Here is a 16,878-nt window from a genome sequence, read left to right on the forward strand (position 1 = left end):
TACTATTACGGTACTCGCCATGTATCGGGCCAATACAGTATGTTTGATGGGTAAAACTGCCAGCAACTGTTTGTTAGCAAAGAAAAACAAAACAATTCTGTATAATTTTTTAAGTTGTGCGATAGGGAGTGTTGCCAACGTATCGGAATAAAAAACAAATAAGTTAATACAATAAAAATGCAAAACATATATAAAATAAATTAAACTTATCTGAAATTACTTTGCAATAAAAAACTACATTACAATTAAGTTTAGTTGTCCGTGATAACAAAAACAAGAAATAAATGAGGAATACAGCAGTCATGAAAACATTAATTGAAACAAAATCATTAAAATGCTCAGTAATTCCAATAAAAAAATAATGGAGGTATACATTTTAGCACAAAATAAAAACAAATTAATACTATTCGGTGTCTCAAATTGCCGGCACCGTCAAACCGTCAAACTCAATAACTCGCATGTAATTCCTTTTTAAATATCAAGTAGGCTTCGTATAGTTTCTTCGTTTCTCCTAATTCATTTAACCTCAACCTCAAAGGCTTTTTTTTTTTTTTTTTTTTATATTGTTCGAAACTGCAACTCTCGTAAATCAATATTATACAAATCAGCTAGATGACTGTACTTGACTGATAAAATGCCAACGTGCAAAACTGAGCCAACCCTCGAGTCAGTATTGAGCCAATACAAAACACAGTATTAATATGGTACTCACCAGTATCGGGCCAATACAGATAAATGTTTCTTTAACAACACTCTTGAGGCTATAAGAGATATTCACATGGTGTTACGCAAAGCAAGTTCTTGATAATTTTACCGAGACGAAGTAAATTATCAAGAACCAGGCCTCGGCGGGTTTAAACCACTATAGTTGAAAACCGATTCAACACACATTGAAAAGGTAAGGCCCTTGGGTAAACAATTCTACATTAGGAGATTGCTGTGCGCGTCGCACGTATCGCGTGATGTGGCACAACTGTTTCAGCCGTTGCTCTCGACCAATAGCAATGAAGAAACTGTCCCGCTCACAACCGGTCATAAACACTTGTCATTACGTGACACGCTCTCCACCAATAGGAACAGCGAAACTGTCTGAGGTACTTATGGATCAGTTTTAAACCATTGTCTTACGATCCACAAAAGATTTTTTTTAGCATTTAACTTTGAATGCCTTTTCTTCTTGGAGATTGCCTGGAACTGGTTGCCCGTAAATTGCCTCGTGTGACATGCCCTAAGGATACAGACAGGTATGCCTACTTGCTTTTCAGAACCAGTGAATTAATTGGAGATAATGATTTCATTTGATAAACGTGCAATGACATCAGCTTTCCATATCTGTGTTTTGATTGGTCCGAGGTGATTTGGGTGCAGCTATGACAAACATCATCTCGCTCAGATCAATCAAAACACACAGATAGAAAGCTTAGGCCATGTTCGAATTGGACGCACGTGCAGGGCCAGAGGGCCAATCAAAGTGGTCCATGCCAAAGTTGTCGACGTCATACCAAATATTGTGCGTGATTGGCTGAAATCGGTTGGTGTGGATTCATGCAAACATTATTAACGACTGAGAGGTGTGTTTATATAGAGCTTTCTTGCACAGTGGATCGGCATTCTGACTTGAGCTACCATTCTAGCTAACACCATAGAGCTAGGCCTGCGAGTAGTTAGAATCTGCTGATGTAAAAACGTCCGACCTTTTTCAATATCGGTGAGTAGTTTATTATCTATTATTTATTATAAATAAATTTTGAGAAAACGGTAAAACAATATAAATTCTCGTTAGCGAGAATTACGGATTTGTTATAAACACATGTCATGACACGGCGAAACGCGCGAAAACAGGAGTGGGGTTTCCCGTTATTTTCTCCCGTCTCCGATGTCCGATTGAGCCTAAATTTTCACAGGATTGTTATTTTATATATAAGTTGTGATACACGAAGTGTGGGACTTGGACAATACTGTTTACCGAAAGCGTATAATGGCTTTAAGCGAAATTGTTTGCTTAAGCAGCTCTATAAAATTGGGCCCGGGTCTTTAAATCTCCCTTACAACACAAACAACCTACAGCGTAATGCACTACTAATACAGTATAACATACACCGAGTGTTATAATGCAGTTCAACTTCCGATGAATTCGTACTCACGAATGTGATATTGATTAGCAACTGTTCTATAATATTACATTATTGCAATCAAAATATATAAACTATTGCACTTCAAAAATTATCTAAACTATTCTTCTATAATTTATACAACAAAAATCCCAACAGATTGTATTACTTTGTCAGATTACATATTATATTTGCCACATTTATTAGCCCATTATTTGGAACAGTTTTGACACCCTGCCTTCAAATTTGCATAATCAATGACGGTCCAATGCCGAGCCAACGTCGGCATACTATGCTGTGACATTATGTCAAAACGAACGTCGGCAACACGTCCACATCAAGCACCAATGCTAGGATAAAACTTGCAGCACAGCCATCCCTAAATTGTGTACATTTAGTCAAATTACCTAAACTTTACTGATAAACATTACTCACATGTATTTCTAAAAACAAATTTACAATGATTTCTGTAATCTCGTTCTACAGGTCATATTATTTGTAAATATACAAACAAAACTTCTAAAACTACCTCAAACTTACTGAGAAACATAGCTCATGTATTTAAAAAAAAATAATAATCAGTGAATTGTACGTTATTATTCTATAAGATTCTGTAATAATACACAAACAAATGAGTAAAATTACCTAAGACTTTTGAAAAACATTACTTATGATGTTTTACAAACAAATTTACAAAGATTTCTGTAATCATTCTCAAAGATTTGACGGCAAATTTTTAAAAAATTACCTAAAATTCACTGACAAACAACTATCACCTACTTTTACAATCCAATTAACAACGATTTCTGTACACTGTAAAAAAATTCCCGTAAAATTTACGGGAATCGGTTGTGCAGCGAGATGCCAACCGATTCCCGTAAATTTTACGGGAATCGGTTGTGCAGCGAGATGCCAACCGATTCCCGTAAATTTTACGGGAATCGGTTGTGCAGCGAGATGCCAACCGATTCCCGTAAAATTTACGGGAATCGGTTGTGCAGCGAGATGCCAACCGATTCCCGTAAATTTTACGTTGCAAACCGTACACGAAATTACGGTGTGCCGTGATTTTCACGGTGAGAAAGCTGTCAGTTTACGGTGTAAACCGTACACGAAGTTACGGTGTGTCGTACACGAAGTTACGGTGTGCCGTGATTTTCACGGTGAGGAAGCTGTGAATAAACGGTGCAAACCGTACATGAAGTTACGGTGTGGCGTGATTTTTACGGTGATAAGGCTGTCAATACGGTGTAAAACCGTACACGAGGTTACAGAGTGCCGTGATTTGTACGGTATATTACACGTTGATATTACTGCCATGGGACCGTATTTGAAAAAGTGGAAACTGACCGTAATTGTAATGGCTTATTACAATAGTATAATTACTACAATGGTATTGTATTTTAAAAAATGGAAAATAACCATATGTTAAAGGTACGATACAGCTTTGGTAATTATCAAAATAATTTGGCAAGAAATATAATTCTAAATAATTTTCATCATAAAACTGCAAATGAGATAATAATCTCCCTTCAAAATAGTTCCATCTTAAATGCTGATATTCAAGAAAAGTTCTGAACACCATCAAAAGGCAACAACTGCTTTCGATTTACACTGATCGAATTCAGCCGCTGCATTTAGTGGTCTTCATAACACAATATAAACATCCACATAGAATAACTGATGAAATAGAAACCTTAACAGGATACCAATGATGGGTGTTTTGAAAACTAGACGACTGGAATTGGAATGAACTCATTTTTTCCAGAACCAAAACCAATGATGTATCATACCTTTAAGTAATACACCATGAGCACGGGATTGTACAATAGAGTACAAAAAGTGGGTAAATCTAGTTACTCTAGTCGCCCCGCCTGAACTTCCTCATAAGCATTGCGCGTGCGCGATGATCCCTAGAGTTCTTTTGGTGTGCCCAGATACGGATTTTGGCCGTAAAAGGCTGGCGAGCAAAAGCGAGAATGGTAATTCACCATCGAAATATACACATTTCTCACCGTAAATTTACGGTAATTCCTTTTAGACAATCCCATGGTGCATTGCGAGCACGTATTAACGGGGTTACACCGTAAAGTCAAGGAAGTTGTTTTTTATATAAAATACACCGTAGATGTTTGCGTACTTTTCACCGTAAAAATTACGGTGATTTTATTTAACAATCCCATGGTGCATTGCGAGCCATTATTTACGGGTTCCACCGTACTTTTCACCGTAAAAATGTCGGTAATTATTTTTAAACAATCCCATGGTGCATTGCGAGCCGGTATTTACGGGGTTGCACCGTAAAGTCATTGAAAAATGTCGTTATCACCGTAAAAATTACGGTAATTTTTTTAAACAATCCCATGGTGCATTGCGAGCCGGTATTTACGGGGTTGCACCGTAAAGTCATGGAAAAATCTCGTTACGGTAAAACACCGTAGCTATTTACGTACTTTTCACCGTAAAATTACGGTAATTTTTTACAGTGTAACTGTACGGAAATTGTCCCTTTTTATCGTATATAAATATACATTTTCTATTCTAGTTTTTTGTTTTTGGAGGTGCTTGCCTGCAGAAAATAAAGGGTTTTTTACAGTGTGGGCTCAATGGCAGATTACTGGCGTATTAAATTCACGAGCCTCAAAGTGTGACGTCTGTGCGGCACCTAAATGTAGCCCGAGCCCTAAATGTAGCCTGACCTAAATGTAGCCCCAAACATGTACCTAAATGTTTGGGGCTGCATTTAGGTCAAGCTACATTTAGTGCTCGGGCTACATTTAGGTGCCGCACAGACGTCACAACATTAAGGTCATTTTTACTTTGCAAAACCTCGGAACATAATGATTGATATACAATAAAGTACTTTTAAGCTACTTAAAAAAAAATGTTTTTTTTTTATCTATGAACTAAACCACCAAACATAAAATATAAATATAAAATATAAGCTCTGAAGAAAGTACGGTTCGGATCGAAGCTAAGGCAATCTACCGTAATCATTTAATTAATGATAATTTATATTTTTTCATGAATCTTATTTTTATTTCACAAAGGACTGGTGTACTCAGACTAAACAACAGGACCCCGTCACTTTGGTCATAAATTCCCTATTGAACCGTGAGGTAGTCTACGTTGCTCAACTATGACCAGTCCGTGCGCACCGTGCTCGATAATGAAGCATAGCGCTCGATTTCATTTGCAGCGAGAGCTGGCCTCGGACCCCTTCGAGATTTCGCGTGAAAATGCGAGCGTTCCGACACTGCTCCTTCAAACCGATGGGAAGTACATTTCCGTCGGAGTTAGACCAACATGGTGGGGTAAGTAGCCTTCTCGACAATCTAACGTAGATTTAGAACCCAATTTTTACCGAATTTAACCTTCTAAGACATTTATATTTTCAACTGAAGTGTACTTAAGTTTTCACACTTTTCGAAGAATAGCCTCACATTTTTGGTGAACTTGACTGTTTCGAGCATAATGGAGACAAATGAGGTCGATATTATGGTAGACGAAGGGTTTCCGGTCCTATTGATGGTACATTCATTTCTGCACGTTCAACCGTTGTCGTGTTTTCGGCCTCGTAATTTCACGAGAAATCACAAATTTCTCCGTTGTTGCGGCACTCATTGTTGCGTGACGTCACAGTAAACACGATTTTCTGGGGCTGCTGTTTAGTTGTTTTGTCTTTCGTCGTCGTCGTGGCATGTATTTATAAAACATTTTTTTAAATATCAGAAAGTAGTACTAGTAGGGACCTGGTTTAACTTTAAACATTGTTATAATTATACCATGGAGGAAGAAATAGACCCTCCATGCTCGTACTACACAGTGAGTCAGTGACAGTTCTAGGCTATTTTGGACATGATATTTACAATACACAAGTTTTTGTCTTCAACTTGCACTTTGTTTTATTGCATTAATATATTTGTTTCTTTAGTCATGTTAGTTGTCATCTTATTATACAAAGTTAAATTTTTAATAACCGGATGTGTTTATATCGCAAACCTTATATTAGCGTGCTACGGAGTACAGTGCCCCCAGTTTAGGTCCATATACAATGAGAATTAGCCTGGTTATTTCTGTCAACCTTTTTTTAAATAACTATATGATGGGATCTAAACAATGTAAAATTAAAATCTTATGATACTTTTTTTCCCTCCAAACCTCAGGCCTACCCTTGATGATCTACCGTTGTTTCTAGCTTTTGGATAATTCCGTCACAAAGTACTTGTCGGAGAACGTGAAGTTGAACATTGACTGGTTTCTTCCTGATGTTGTAACCCAGCCAGATTTCTACGGGGTGTTGTAATTATGACTGTTCGGGAATGCCGTGCTCAGAGATGTAGTTGGTATCGCTAGGCTTCCGAGATGAAAGGTGTCAGGACACTTCGTACCTTTGCCTCTTCGCACCCTAGACGCTTCGTACCTTTGCAAGGTACGAAGTGACTATGGGACTCATCGTACCTTGGACACTTCGTACCTTGGACACTTCGTACCTTCTTACAAGATACTTTAGTACCTCGTACTAAATAAAAGGTTTTGCTGGGTTTTTTTTTCTCAAGCTAACAGACCCCGAATTGAGTTGAAACTTTTGCATGCTTGTGAATTTATATTTCTGAATATTTTTTTAATTTAAAGTTTAAAGTCTTAAGCCTGGTTCATACTTACTGCGAATGTGAATTCGATATGGATTTTACTTGAATTTTACATCACAACTCTGTTTTCGTTGCGATATTTGCACAATGCAATATTCGCACAATTCAACCTCTGCAAGTTATTTGTGAACTTTTGGTATCAACATTGGTATCGCATTCACATTCGCAGGAAGTGTGAAGCTTCATTTCAGATCAGAGACAGAAAAAATAGTTCAAATGTGAACTTAACGATCAGTAAGCTTTTCAACGAAAAGATCTTTGCCAATAGTATTGTACAATAACTTTAAGATAAAGAGTAAGCATTGTTCAATCATTGCTTTACAGGGTTCCCATCAAGATAAATTACATTATTTTAATCAATATTTATTGGCAGACAAAAATAGTACTTAATGTTGTATTGCAAGTTGCTTGTGATGTTTATAGATAATAGGGAAAATAAGAAACTAGTTGAATTAGAAAGTATAATTTCCACTTTATATGTTTACAGATCTCCTAATACCTGGGTGTTCCTGTAACAACTTTTTTTTAATTTTTCTCCGAGCTGACCTAGCATTAAACAATTATTTAAATAATTAAGACTCTGTAAAGGAAAATGTGGATAATTGCATGAGACATTCCTGCAGCTGAAAGAATCAAATAAATAAATTAATAAATGAAATAAGAAAAGAATGTTGCAGTGTTTAATAAAAAATATGTTGTTAACAAATTGACCAATCCTCACAGAATAAAAGCATGAAAATGGGCAAGTAATGGTGGACCCTTGAAATGCAATAGTGTTTCTTTCATCAAGGTATAAACCACGGCGAATATCTAATACTATTTTCGGTGGAATGGCATATTAAAAAGCTTCAAAAAATAATTTTAATGGATTTAGCCATTGTACGGCAGACCTTCTTTAAACGAATCCCTTTTAGACAAATGCACAATCCTTTGAAAAGCCTGGTACCTCAATGTTTACCCAACACCGCATTAATCAGTGTAACGTTTGAAGTAGGGAACCAGACATGACTGAAGTGTACGGAAACGCTAGGCAAATGACTAGCGTTTCCTTACACAGCAGCTGATTGGTTACACTAGTTACATAGGACATTGAGCATGGTCCATGTTTTGACCAATCACGTGTGGGCTCTCATTTTACAAGCGAGACATGGCGGATTTCTCGATTCTGAACGGTCACGCTGACGAAGACGGATTCTTTTGGTGAACTTGACTGTTTCGAGCTATCTTGGAAATAACGAATACAGCGAAAGACTACATCAATAGTTTACCTAACAGTCCATCTGTAGAATTCTTCTGCACAATTTGGTTAAATATTAAAAAGATGACGTTTTTGAAGACCATTATTTCTGCACAAAGAGGGTAATGTTTTTTGTCTCATATTTCTTATTTTTGGATACATAAAATTATGGAATAATTTTTGTAGGTACAAGAAAACATTATTACTCCGTTTTATGAAAGTTTTTGTCTGTTAGAGTATTTAATACTCCCGAATTGGATTTTTTAAAATGCGTCCTCCGAGCTCATTATATATTCATAGCCGCGACGGTCATGAATATCTAACAAATGAAATGAAGGGGTTTTCTGACCCTTGCGCACTGACTGTGACACGATTGCTAAGTTGGTAAGTTTTATTTTAACGGGCACCATCAATTGTAAGCCAGCATTGGACGGTAATCACGTAGACTGGTCCCCTGTCTCTCACACACTGGTCTACCACGTCAAAAGATGTCATTGGATAAACGTACAATGACGTAAGCTTTCCAGATGTGTTGATTGGTCCAAAGTGATGTAGCGTCAGCTTGCACTTTCAACCGTCTGCAGTGAATCATGGTGTGTGCATACCGTTGTGTGCAATAATTTGTGGCGTTGTATGTGAAATACATGTATGTGTACAAGTAATTGTGAACTGACTCCGAATCTCCAAGTGAAATTAATGCAAGTTCAGATCAATGATTCAAGTTTGAAAAACTAAGGAAAGCAACAAACATAGAGCCAAAAAAAACCAGATACGACAGTGTGTATCAATGTTACACAAAAACAATGTTACACAATTAGTTTTTCATTAAAATGTTTGCAATCAATAAGGAAATTGAGTCATATTTTATTACGAGTTTAAAGTGACTTTTACTGTGTAAAGAAACAATAATTTCCAGTGCTTTTCTGAAAGATTCGCATGGAGGTTTAAAGACAGTGGACACTATTGGTAATTGTCACAGACCAGTCTTCTCACTTGGTGTATCTCAACATATGCATGAAATAACAAACCTGTGAAAATTTGAGCTCAATTGGTCGTCGAAGTTGCGACATAATAATGAAAGAAAAAACACCCTTGTCACACGAAGTTGTGTGCGTTTGGATGGTTGATTTCGGGACCTCAAGTTCAAAACTTGAGGTCTCGAAATCAAATTCATGGAAAATTACTTCTTTCTCGAAAACTACTCCACTTCAGAGGGAGCCGTTTCTCACAATGTTTTATATTACCAACCTCACCCCATTACTCGTTACCAAGTAAGGTTTCGTGCTAATAATTATTTCAAGTAACTACCAATAGTGTTCACTGCCTTACACAAAGCAAACTCCCACTCATGACGTCAAAAGTAATTTCATTTTGACGCACGCTACAACGTACGGCAAAAGTGTTTCTAGTTTTTCAAAACCTTGAGTCTGGGGCCTGCCGTCGATCTCACAAAACTCTTCCTAACTTAAGACTAATCTTAGGACTTAGGACAATTCCCAACCCTGCACTGTAGCATGCGGAACTTAAGATTAATCCTAAGTTAAGACGAGTTACTCGTCCTAACTCGATACAAGACGAGTCCTAACTCTTTGTGAAATCGACCCCTGATTTTTTAATCGAAAAAAAAGTGTACAAAATTTAATATCAAAATTACATTTAATTCTAAACAAGTTTAAACAGCACTCCCGTCAAAAACAAATTCACTCATTGTACTTCTTCAACACACTTTGTATCAATGATTCAATTATTTCAGGTGTTTTAATGTTTTATGTTGACTAGCTTGGTGATGGTGCTGTTGGTCATGCAGGGAGCCGTCCCAAGTTCTGCTGAACGTCTCTGCACCTGCAAGGGGGGTTCTTGGAGACAGATTGTCGGGTCACTGAAGCACGCATCGGTCGGTCGGGCTGGCATGTGGGGTGTCGATGTTCATGACCACATCTATTACAGGGTGGGAAGCTACGACGACGAAACGAATACAGGCGACTCATGGGTGCAAGTTGAAGGAGCACTGAAACAAGTTGATGTTGGGCGTGATGTAGTATGGGGTGTGAACAGTGCCGATGCCATTTTCTACCGACATGGCATAACCGCTGGCACACCGGACGGGACGGGCTGGGTGTTAGTAGAGGGATTGTTAAAGCACATCAGTGTCAGTCAAAAGGGGCATGTTTGGGGAGTAGACGCAGAGGATCACATTTATCATCGTAACGGGGCATCCAACTGCAATGTTCGCGGTAACTCGTGGCTACATATCTGGGGATGGTTGAAGCAAATCTCGGTGGGTAGTGGGGGCGTATGGGGCGTCAACTCCGCTGATAACATTTTCTACAGGGAAGGAACTTTTGGTGATCCTGACTCGGATACCGATGGGTCTGACTGGACACACGTAAGTGGACTGCTGAAGTACATCAGTTCTTCGGATATGATCTACGGAGTTAATTCTGACGATGACATCTTCTATCGTCAAGGAGTATCTGCCGGTACACCGACCGGTGCGGTGTGGCAGACCATACCGGGGGCATTGAAGCAGGTCGAATCCCTGTCACTTGCTGTGTGGGGGGTCAACGCTGCAGAAAACATTTTTGTGAAAGAGAACGATGATTAGAAATGAGTCTGGGGGAATTTTGTAAGATGTCTCAGCAAAACCACTGAATTAAAAATTTAATAATCAAGTTCCATTCCATTGCAGTACACATCAGATGATCATATTGAAAGCACCACTCTCATAATTGATAGTCGACAATAACACATGGTTGTTGAAATAAGTGTAATAGCCAAACGCATACAATGTAGTAGTCTTAAGATACCTTAATATTGGATATTGTTACCTTTCTGTGAACTGATCAATTCTTGTATTGTACTAATATTTTTACAGCAAGAGTATGGAATAAACGTCTAAGAACTGAATTGAAATGAAAAAATACATGTTACGATTTTAAAGGGTCCATGTAACTTTTGTAGGACAAAAAACACAATGTACACAGATTTACACTAAACTTACACAGTTTGAAGATAATCATAGCAGAAAGCTTCCTTGAAAATATTACGTGCTGAGGTGTTGTAGTTTTTGGAATTGAGTAAAACATTGTCATGAAAATAACTTTCGTCTCATGAGACGAAAATTATTTTAATCATTCACAAACCTATTTTCATGATTTTTTTTTACTCATTTCTCAAAAACTACAGCACCTCAGTAAGTAATATTTGAAGGGAAGCTTTCCACTATAATTATCTTCAAACCCTGTAAGTTTAATGTAAATCTATGGACATTTTGAATAAGTGCTCAAATCCTCTTATACTGCATTCAACGTATACCCTGCGCGTGTTTCTTCACTATAGATTTCTGATTTGATTCGTTCTCCAAAGTATATACCAAACGGGATATTTGGAACGCTAGGTGGCAGCAGACTTACCAGGTTAATTTTCATCGGATACATACTTGAGTGAGAATAGACCTTTCTTTTGCAACGTCAAATCAGTCTGCTGCCATCTAGTGTCTCCGAAATCCTTTCATTTAGATCACACACATTTAATTATTGGTTTGATTGGGTTTTCGGTCCATTTTAAATTTTGCGCTTACTTGTTACAACTTTAAGAAACTTGTAAAATTATTATACCCCCATTTGTGAATAGGCTTCGACTTTAATTCGCTTCGTTATCATATTACTTTGTTCTTTTACAAGAATCTTGCGACACGGGCGGTGTTCTTGCGAGACTGCTGGCCCCAGCGAGACAGCTTTTAGGACGACGCGTTTTGATAGAATGGTTTTTACGCAATATTATGCTCAAATTAGTAGTACAACGCCCACTTCATTAAAATGAGTTAATATTGTTTAGTGTAAAAATGTGGTTTACTAATAGACGATCAAATAAATGCATTACCGAAAAGTGAAAGGTCTTTATCATTTACAGTTGCAAAGGTTTTGGGTTCGAATCCAACCTGAGTAAAAGTGTGGGAAGGCACACCATTTCATACAAAATGGTGGAAACCAAGTGAATGGGCCAATACTGGTTTTGTAGCGGTGCGCCATTTTGTGCAAAATGATAGATTACCTGCACGGATCCAGTACTGGCTTGGGCCACACAATTTGGCAATATTGAAGAAAACCTGCATTGGGCAAATACTGGTTTTATTTGGGGGGAACGTTGGAAGATGTTGGAAGATGTAGAGGCGTACCATTTTGCCAAAATGGTATACTACTTGCATTTATAGTCCAATACTGGTTTTGTAGCGGCACACCGTTTTTTCCCAAAATGGTATAGAAACCCTACAATGGGCCGATGCTTGTGTTGTGGTGGTGACGCACCATTTGGGCAATAAGTTAGACAACCATTAGGCTACTGAGCCAATACTGGTTTTGTGGAGGCACACCTATTAAGCAAAATGGTAGAAAACATTTCTTGGGCCGATACTGGTTTTGTATCTGCACACCATTTCAGCAAAATGGTATAGAAATCTTTTCTGTGTCAATACAGGGTTTTTAGCTGCACACCATTTTTGGCAAAATTGTAGGGCCTATATAAATTTTTCTGGATCAATACTGGTCTTTTTAGCTGCACACCATTTTAGGCAAAAATAGAGAAAACCTTTTTTGTGCCAACACTGGTTTTGTAGCGGCACACCATTTTTGGCAAACCTTTTCTGGCTGTAGGCAGTTGGTAATGTGTGCTTATAGAATCACGTGTATTTAAGGGTCCAATTAGTTATAGATTTAATGTTTTGGAGGATACAAACCAAAACGAATATTCCTCATCCCCGATGCATATTAATTTTACCAAAAAGTATGTTGGCCAACCTTCTGCCAGCTGTGGGGCATTTGGCCAGTAGCTGGCCAATTTATTCTGTGCCAAAAAGTGGCAAGCTATAATAGTCCAATACAGAAGTGCCAGCATCGGCATGAGCAATATTCATGGGTCTGTACTGGGTGCTTAATGTAAACCTGGGCCAATTAAATGCCAATGTGCAAAGAGTATTGCATGCTGGGCCAACCAATTCTGCCAGCAGTGAACCATATCTGGACAGATAACAGGCCAATTCTGGACCAATGGTGATGTATGGCTGTATACAGTGCCAGCATCGGCATAAACGTTATTGGGACTGTACTTGGGTGAGTTATGGCAATGGACCCTTCCCATGAAATATGCTAATCACATTCACGCATGCGTACATACACTGTTGGTTGGCAAATGCCATAGAGTTGTGCACTAAGCAGACGCGCAATTGCGTCTGCGTCACGCACCCATTAGCCGTGTACAAAACAGCGCGATGTTCCCTCATTTTGCCAACCAAAACGTTAGTGCGCACGCGCTATGTGCAATTTACATATTTCATGGGAAGGGTCTATTGTACTGGGCAGATATGTGCAAATGTAAATTAGCCAACCTTCGATCAGTAACAGCCAATACAAAACACAGTACTATTACGGTACTCGCCATGTATCGGGCCAATACAGTATGTTTGATGGGTGTCACTGCCCGCAACTATTTGTTAGCAAAGAAAACAAAAACAATTCTGTATAATTCGTTTAACTTGTTCGATGGGGAGTGTCGCCATCGTATCGGGATAAAACAAATAGGTTACTACAATAAAAATGTAAAACACATATAAAATAAATTAAACTTATCTGAAATTACTTTGCAATTATAAAGTACATTACAATTAAGTTTAGTTGTCCATGATAAAAAAAAACAATAAATAGATGAAGAATACAGGTGTTAATGAAAACACTTTTTTTTAGAGTGCTGTATGTAAAACCAATCAAAATTTAAGCACCAAATAAAAATAAATTAGTACTATTCGGTTTCTCAAAATGCCGGTACCGTCAAAGTCAATAACTTGCATGTAATTCCTTTTTAAATATCAAGTCGGCTTAGTAATTTTCTTCTTTTCTCCTTATTTATTTTACCTCAAAGGCATTTATTTTAATATATCGTCCGAAACTGCAACTAAAGTAAATCAAAATACATATCAGCCAAATGGCATAAGATACTTGAACGCGAATGAAAAACACCTGCTTATGCCCACCAATACGTCCCTTTGGGTGGTAAATTGTTTGCAACGGCTAGTTCTATTATCCAATTATAATATATTAAGTTGTATAAACTCGTTGTAACGTTTATGAGACTATCGAAAAACTGACGAGTTCAATTTTCGTCTGATAATGAAAGTTTTACTTACTGACATTTGTCTACTGGTTTTGTAGCGGCACACAATTTCGGCAAACTGGTATAGAAAACCTTTTCTGGGCCAATACTGGTTGTGTAGCGGCGCATCATTGGCCCGGCATTGAACCGACTCATGGTCATGTCAATTCCAAGGCAGGGTGTCAAAGCTGTGCCAAAAGATGGCTTAAGATTGTGACACATTTTAAAAACTGACAATTTGTAACATCATTTGTAGGGATTTGTTTACCTCCAACAAATTGTATATATTTTTGGACGAGCCTTTTTTTATATTCTGATTGCAATAATGTAATAATTTGGAATAATTGATAATCAATATCACATGTCACAACCGTGGGTACAAATTAATAATAATAATACACAAGCATTTCTATTGCGCCCTCACGAAGAACGGATCTCTTAACAAAGAAGAGGAACAAAGAAAACAGCGAATCACAGAAACAAATGAGTTTTCAATTTCCGCTTGAATACAGACAAAGACGGCGGTTCACGAAGACTGGTCGGAAGTTCACGAAGACGAGCCGCGGTAGATGTGAAAGTCATGTCACCAGCTTTCGTGTACGATCTTTGGACAACAAGCCGGGTCCGATCAGTGGAGGAGCGCAGTCTTGGTCCGTGTTCAGCGGAACCAGTGTTCTGGAGTCGAAGGATAAGATAACTAGGGCCAAGGTTCTTGATGGCCTTGTAGACATACAGCATGAGTTTGAAAGCAGTTCTTTGTCTGACATGGAGCCAATGAAGTTCCCTCAGTAAGTCGATAGAGGGCACGTCCTGTCCACCAGCCATAACTAACCGCGCTGTTTTGTTCTGCAGGCGTTGCAGACGAGTAAAGATCGGCCTCGCGCACCCCCATTAAAGGAACACGTTGCCTTGGATCGGTCGAGTTGGTCTTGTGAAAAGCGTTTGTAACCGTTTGTTTCATGAAGTTTCGTTTTCACGAAGTAGCACTTAACTTCTGTTTTACCATTGTAATGTACGGCACGCACTCGATCGAGTCACAGAGAGGTAAAACAAAAGTGAGGTAAAGTACCACGCAACTGCGAGCGAGCGCGCGCGCTGACCTAGTTTCTGAAACACAAAATGCTGTGTTGTAGCATAGGCGAGTGCTACTTTGTGAAAACGCACAAAGACCTGTTTCGTGGTCACGAAGTAGTAGGTATCTTCTCTCGTGTCTAGTTTCATAATTATATATTATGCAAATAAATCAAAATAAGATTAGTTTCTAAGTTCAAGTCATCAACTATCTACATTGAGAAATTTAAATGGAAATACCTCGTTTTGAAGGAAAGCGGGTTTTTCCAAAAAATGTTCAACTTCAGAGGCCGTTTTCTCTGATTGTTTTTTTTTTTGCTGGTACAGCAGTGCGTGCTTATACTTCGTGAAAACGCTGAAGATTAAATGTCTACTGGTTTTGTAGCGGCACACCATTTCGGCGTAATGGTCATAGAAAACCTTTTCTGTGCCAAATTGTTGTGAAGTGGCACACCATTGGCCCGGCATTAAACCTACGCTGGTCAAATTATGTCAAGTCCAAGGCAGAGTGCAAAAGCTGTGCCAAAAGATGGCTTAAGATTGTGACAAATTTTGATAACTGACAATTTGTAGTTTCATTTGTAGGGATTTGTTTACCCCCTCAAATATTGGTAATAACTGTCAAAACACCAGTCGTCTCACTTGGTGTATCTCAACATTTGCATAGTAAACCTGTCAAAATTTGAGCTCAATTCGTCGTCGAAGTTTCGAGATAATAATGAAAGAAAAACACCCTTGCCATACGCAGTTGTGTGCTTTCAGATGCTTGAATTTGAGACCTCAAAATCTAATTCTGCTGTCCCGAAAACAATTCAATGGAAAATACATTCTTTCTCGAAAACTATGTTACTTCAGAGGGAGTTGTTTCTCACAATGTTTAATACTATCAACAGGTCTCCGTTACTCTTTACCACGTGAGGTTTTATGCTACTCCAAAGGCAGTGGACACTATCGGTAATTACTCAAAACAATCATTAGCATAAAACTTTTCTTGATTACGAGTAATGGGGAGAGGTTGATGGTATAAAACATCGTGAGAAACTGCTCCCTCTGAAGGGACGTAGTTTTTCGAGAAAGAATTAATTTTTCACGAATTTGATTTCGAGACCTCAGATTTAGAATTTGAGGTCTCGAAATCAAGCATCTGAAAGTGCACAACTTCGTGTGAACATGATGCGACAACTTTTGTTCTTTCTTTCATTAATATCACACAACTTCGACGACCGATTGAGCTCAAATTTTCACAGGTTTGTTATTTTATGCATATCTTGAGTTACACCAATTGTGAAGTCTTTGACAATTACCATAAGTGTCCAGTTTTTTGTTTTGTTTTTTGAGTAAATACCAATAGCCAAATGTCAACTATACTGGGACTCTTAAATGCAAATGTGCAAAGAGTATTGAGCCAACCTTATGCCAGCAGTGGGCCACACCTGGCCAGATAACGGGCCAATTCTGGACCAAAAGTGACATACTGTAATAGCCCAAAACAGAAGTGCTAGCATCAGCATGAACGTTATTGGGCCTGAAGGCCTACTGGTTGAGTGGCAACTGTAATGGACTGACTAAATGCCAAAGTGCAAATGTAAGTGAGCCAACCTTCGATCAGTAACAGCCAATACAAAACACAGTACTATTACGGTACTCGCCATGTATCGGGCCA

General features: G+C 38.3%; 1 protein-coding gene and 1 long non-coding RNA gene across 2 annotated transcripts; both read left to right on the forward strand.

Moving 5' to 3' along the window:
* The first annotated feature begins 1,622 nt into the window (after nt 1–1,622).
* Nucleotides 1,623–7,056, forward strand: LOC139949770 (uncharacterized). Its single transcript, XR_011787571.1, has 3 exons — nt 1,623–1,708; nt 5,162–5,425; nt 6,278–7,056. It is a non-coding gene; the product is annotated as an uncharacterized lncRNA (long non-coding RNA).
* Nucleotides 7,057–9,768: 2,712 nt separating this feature from the next.
* On the forward strand, nt 9,769–11,192 carry LOC139950128 (uncharacterized). The gene has a single exon (XM_071948755.1). The coding sequence runs from the start codon at nt 9,769–9,771 to the stop codon at nt 10,603–10,605; it is 837 nt and encodes a 278-aa protein (XP_071804856.1). The 3' UTR covers nt 10,606–11,192.
* The last annotated feature ends 5,686 nt before the right edge of the window (nt 11,193–16,878 follow it).

This window comes from Asterias amurensis, chromosome 17 (assembly GCF_032118995.1).
Source record: "Asterias amurensis chromosome 17, ASM3211899v1".
NCBI lineage: Eukaryota > Metazoa > Echinodermata > Asteroidea > Forcipulatida > Asteriidae > Asterias > Asterias amurensis.

Coding starts and splice junctions, on each gene's coding strand:
- LOC139950128 (XM_071948755.1), top strand. CDS start 9,769: ATGTTGACTAGCTTGGTGATGGTGCTGTTGGTCATGCAGGGAGCCGTC.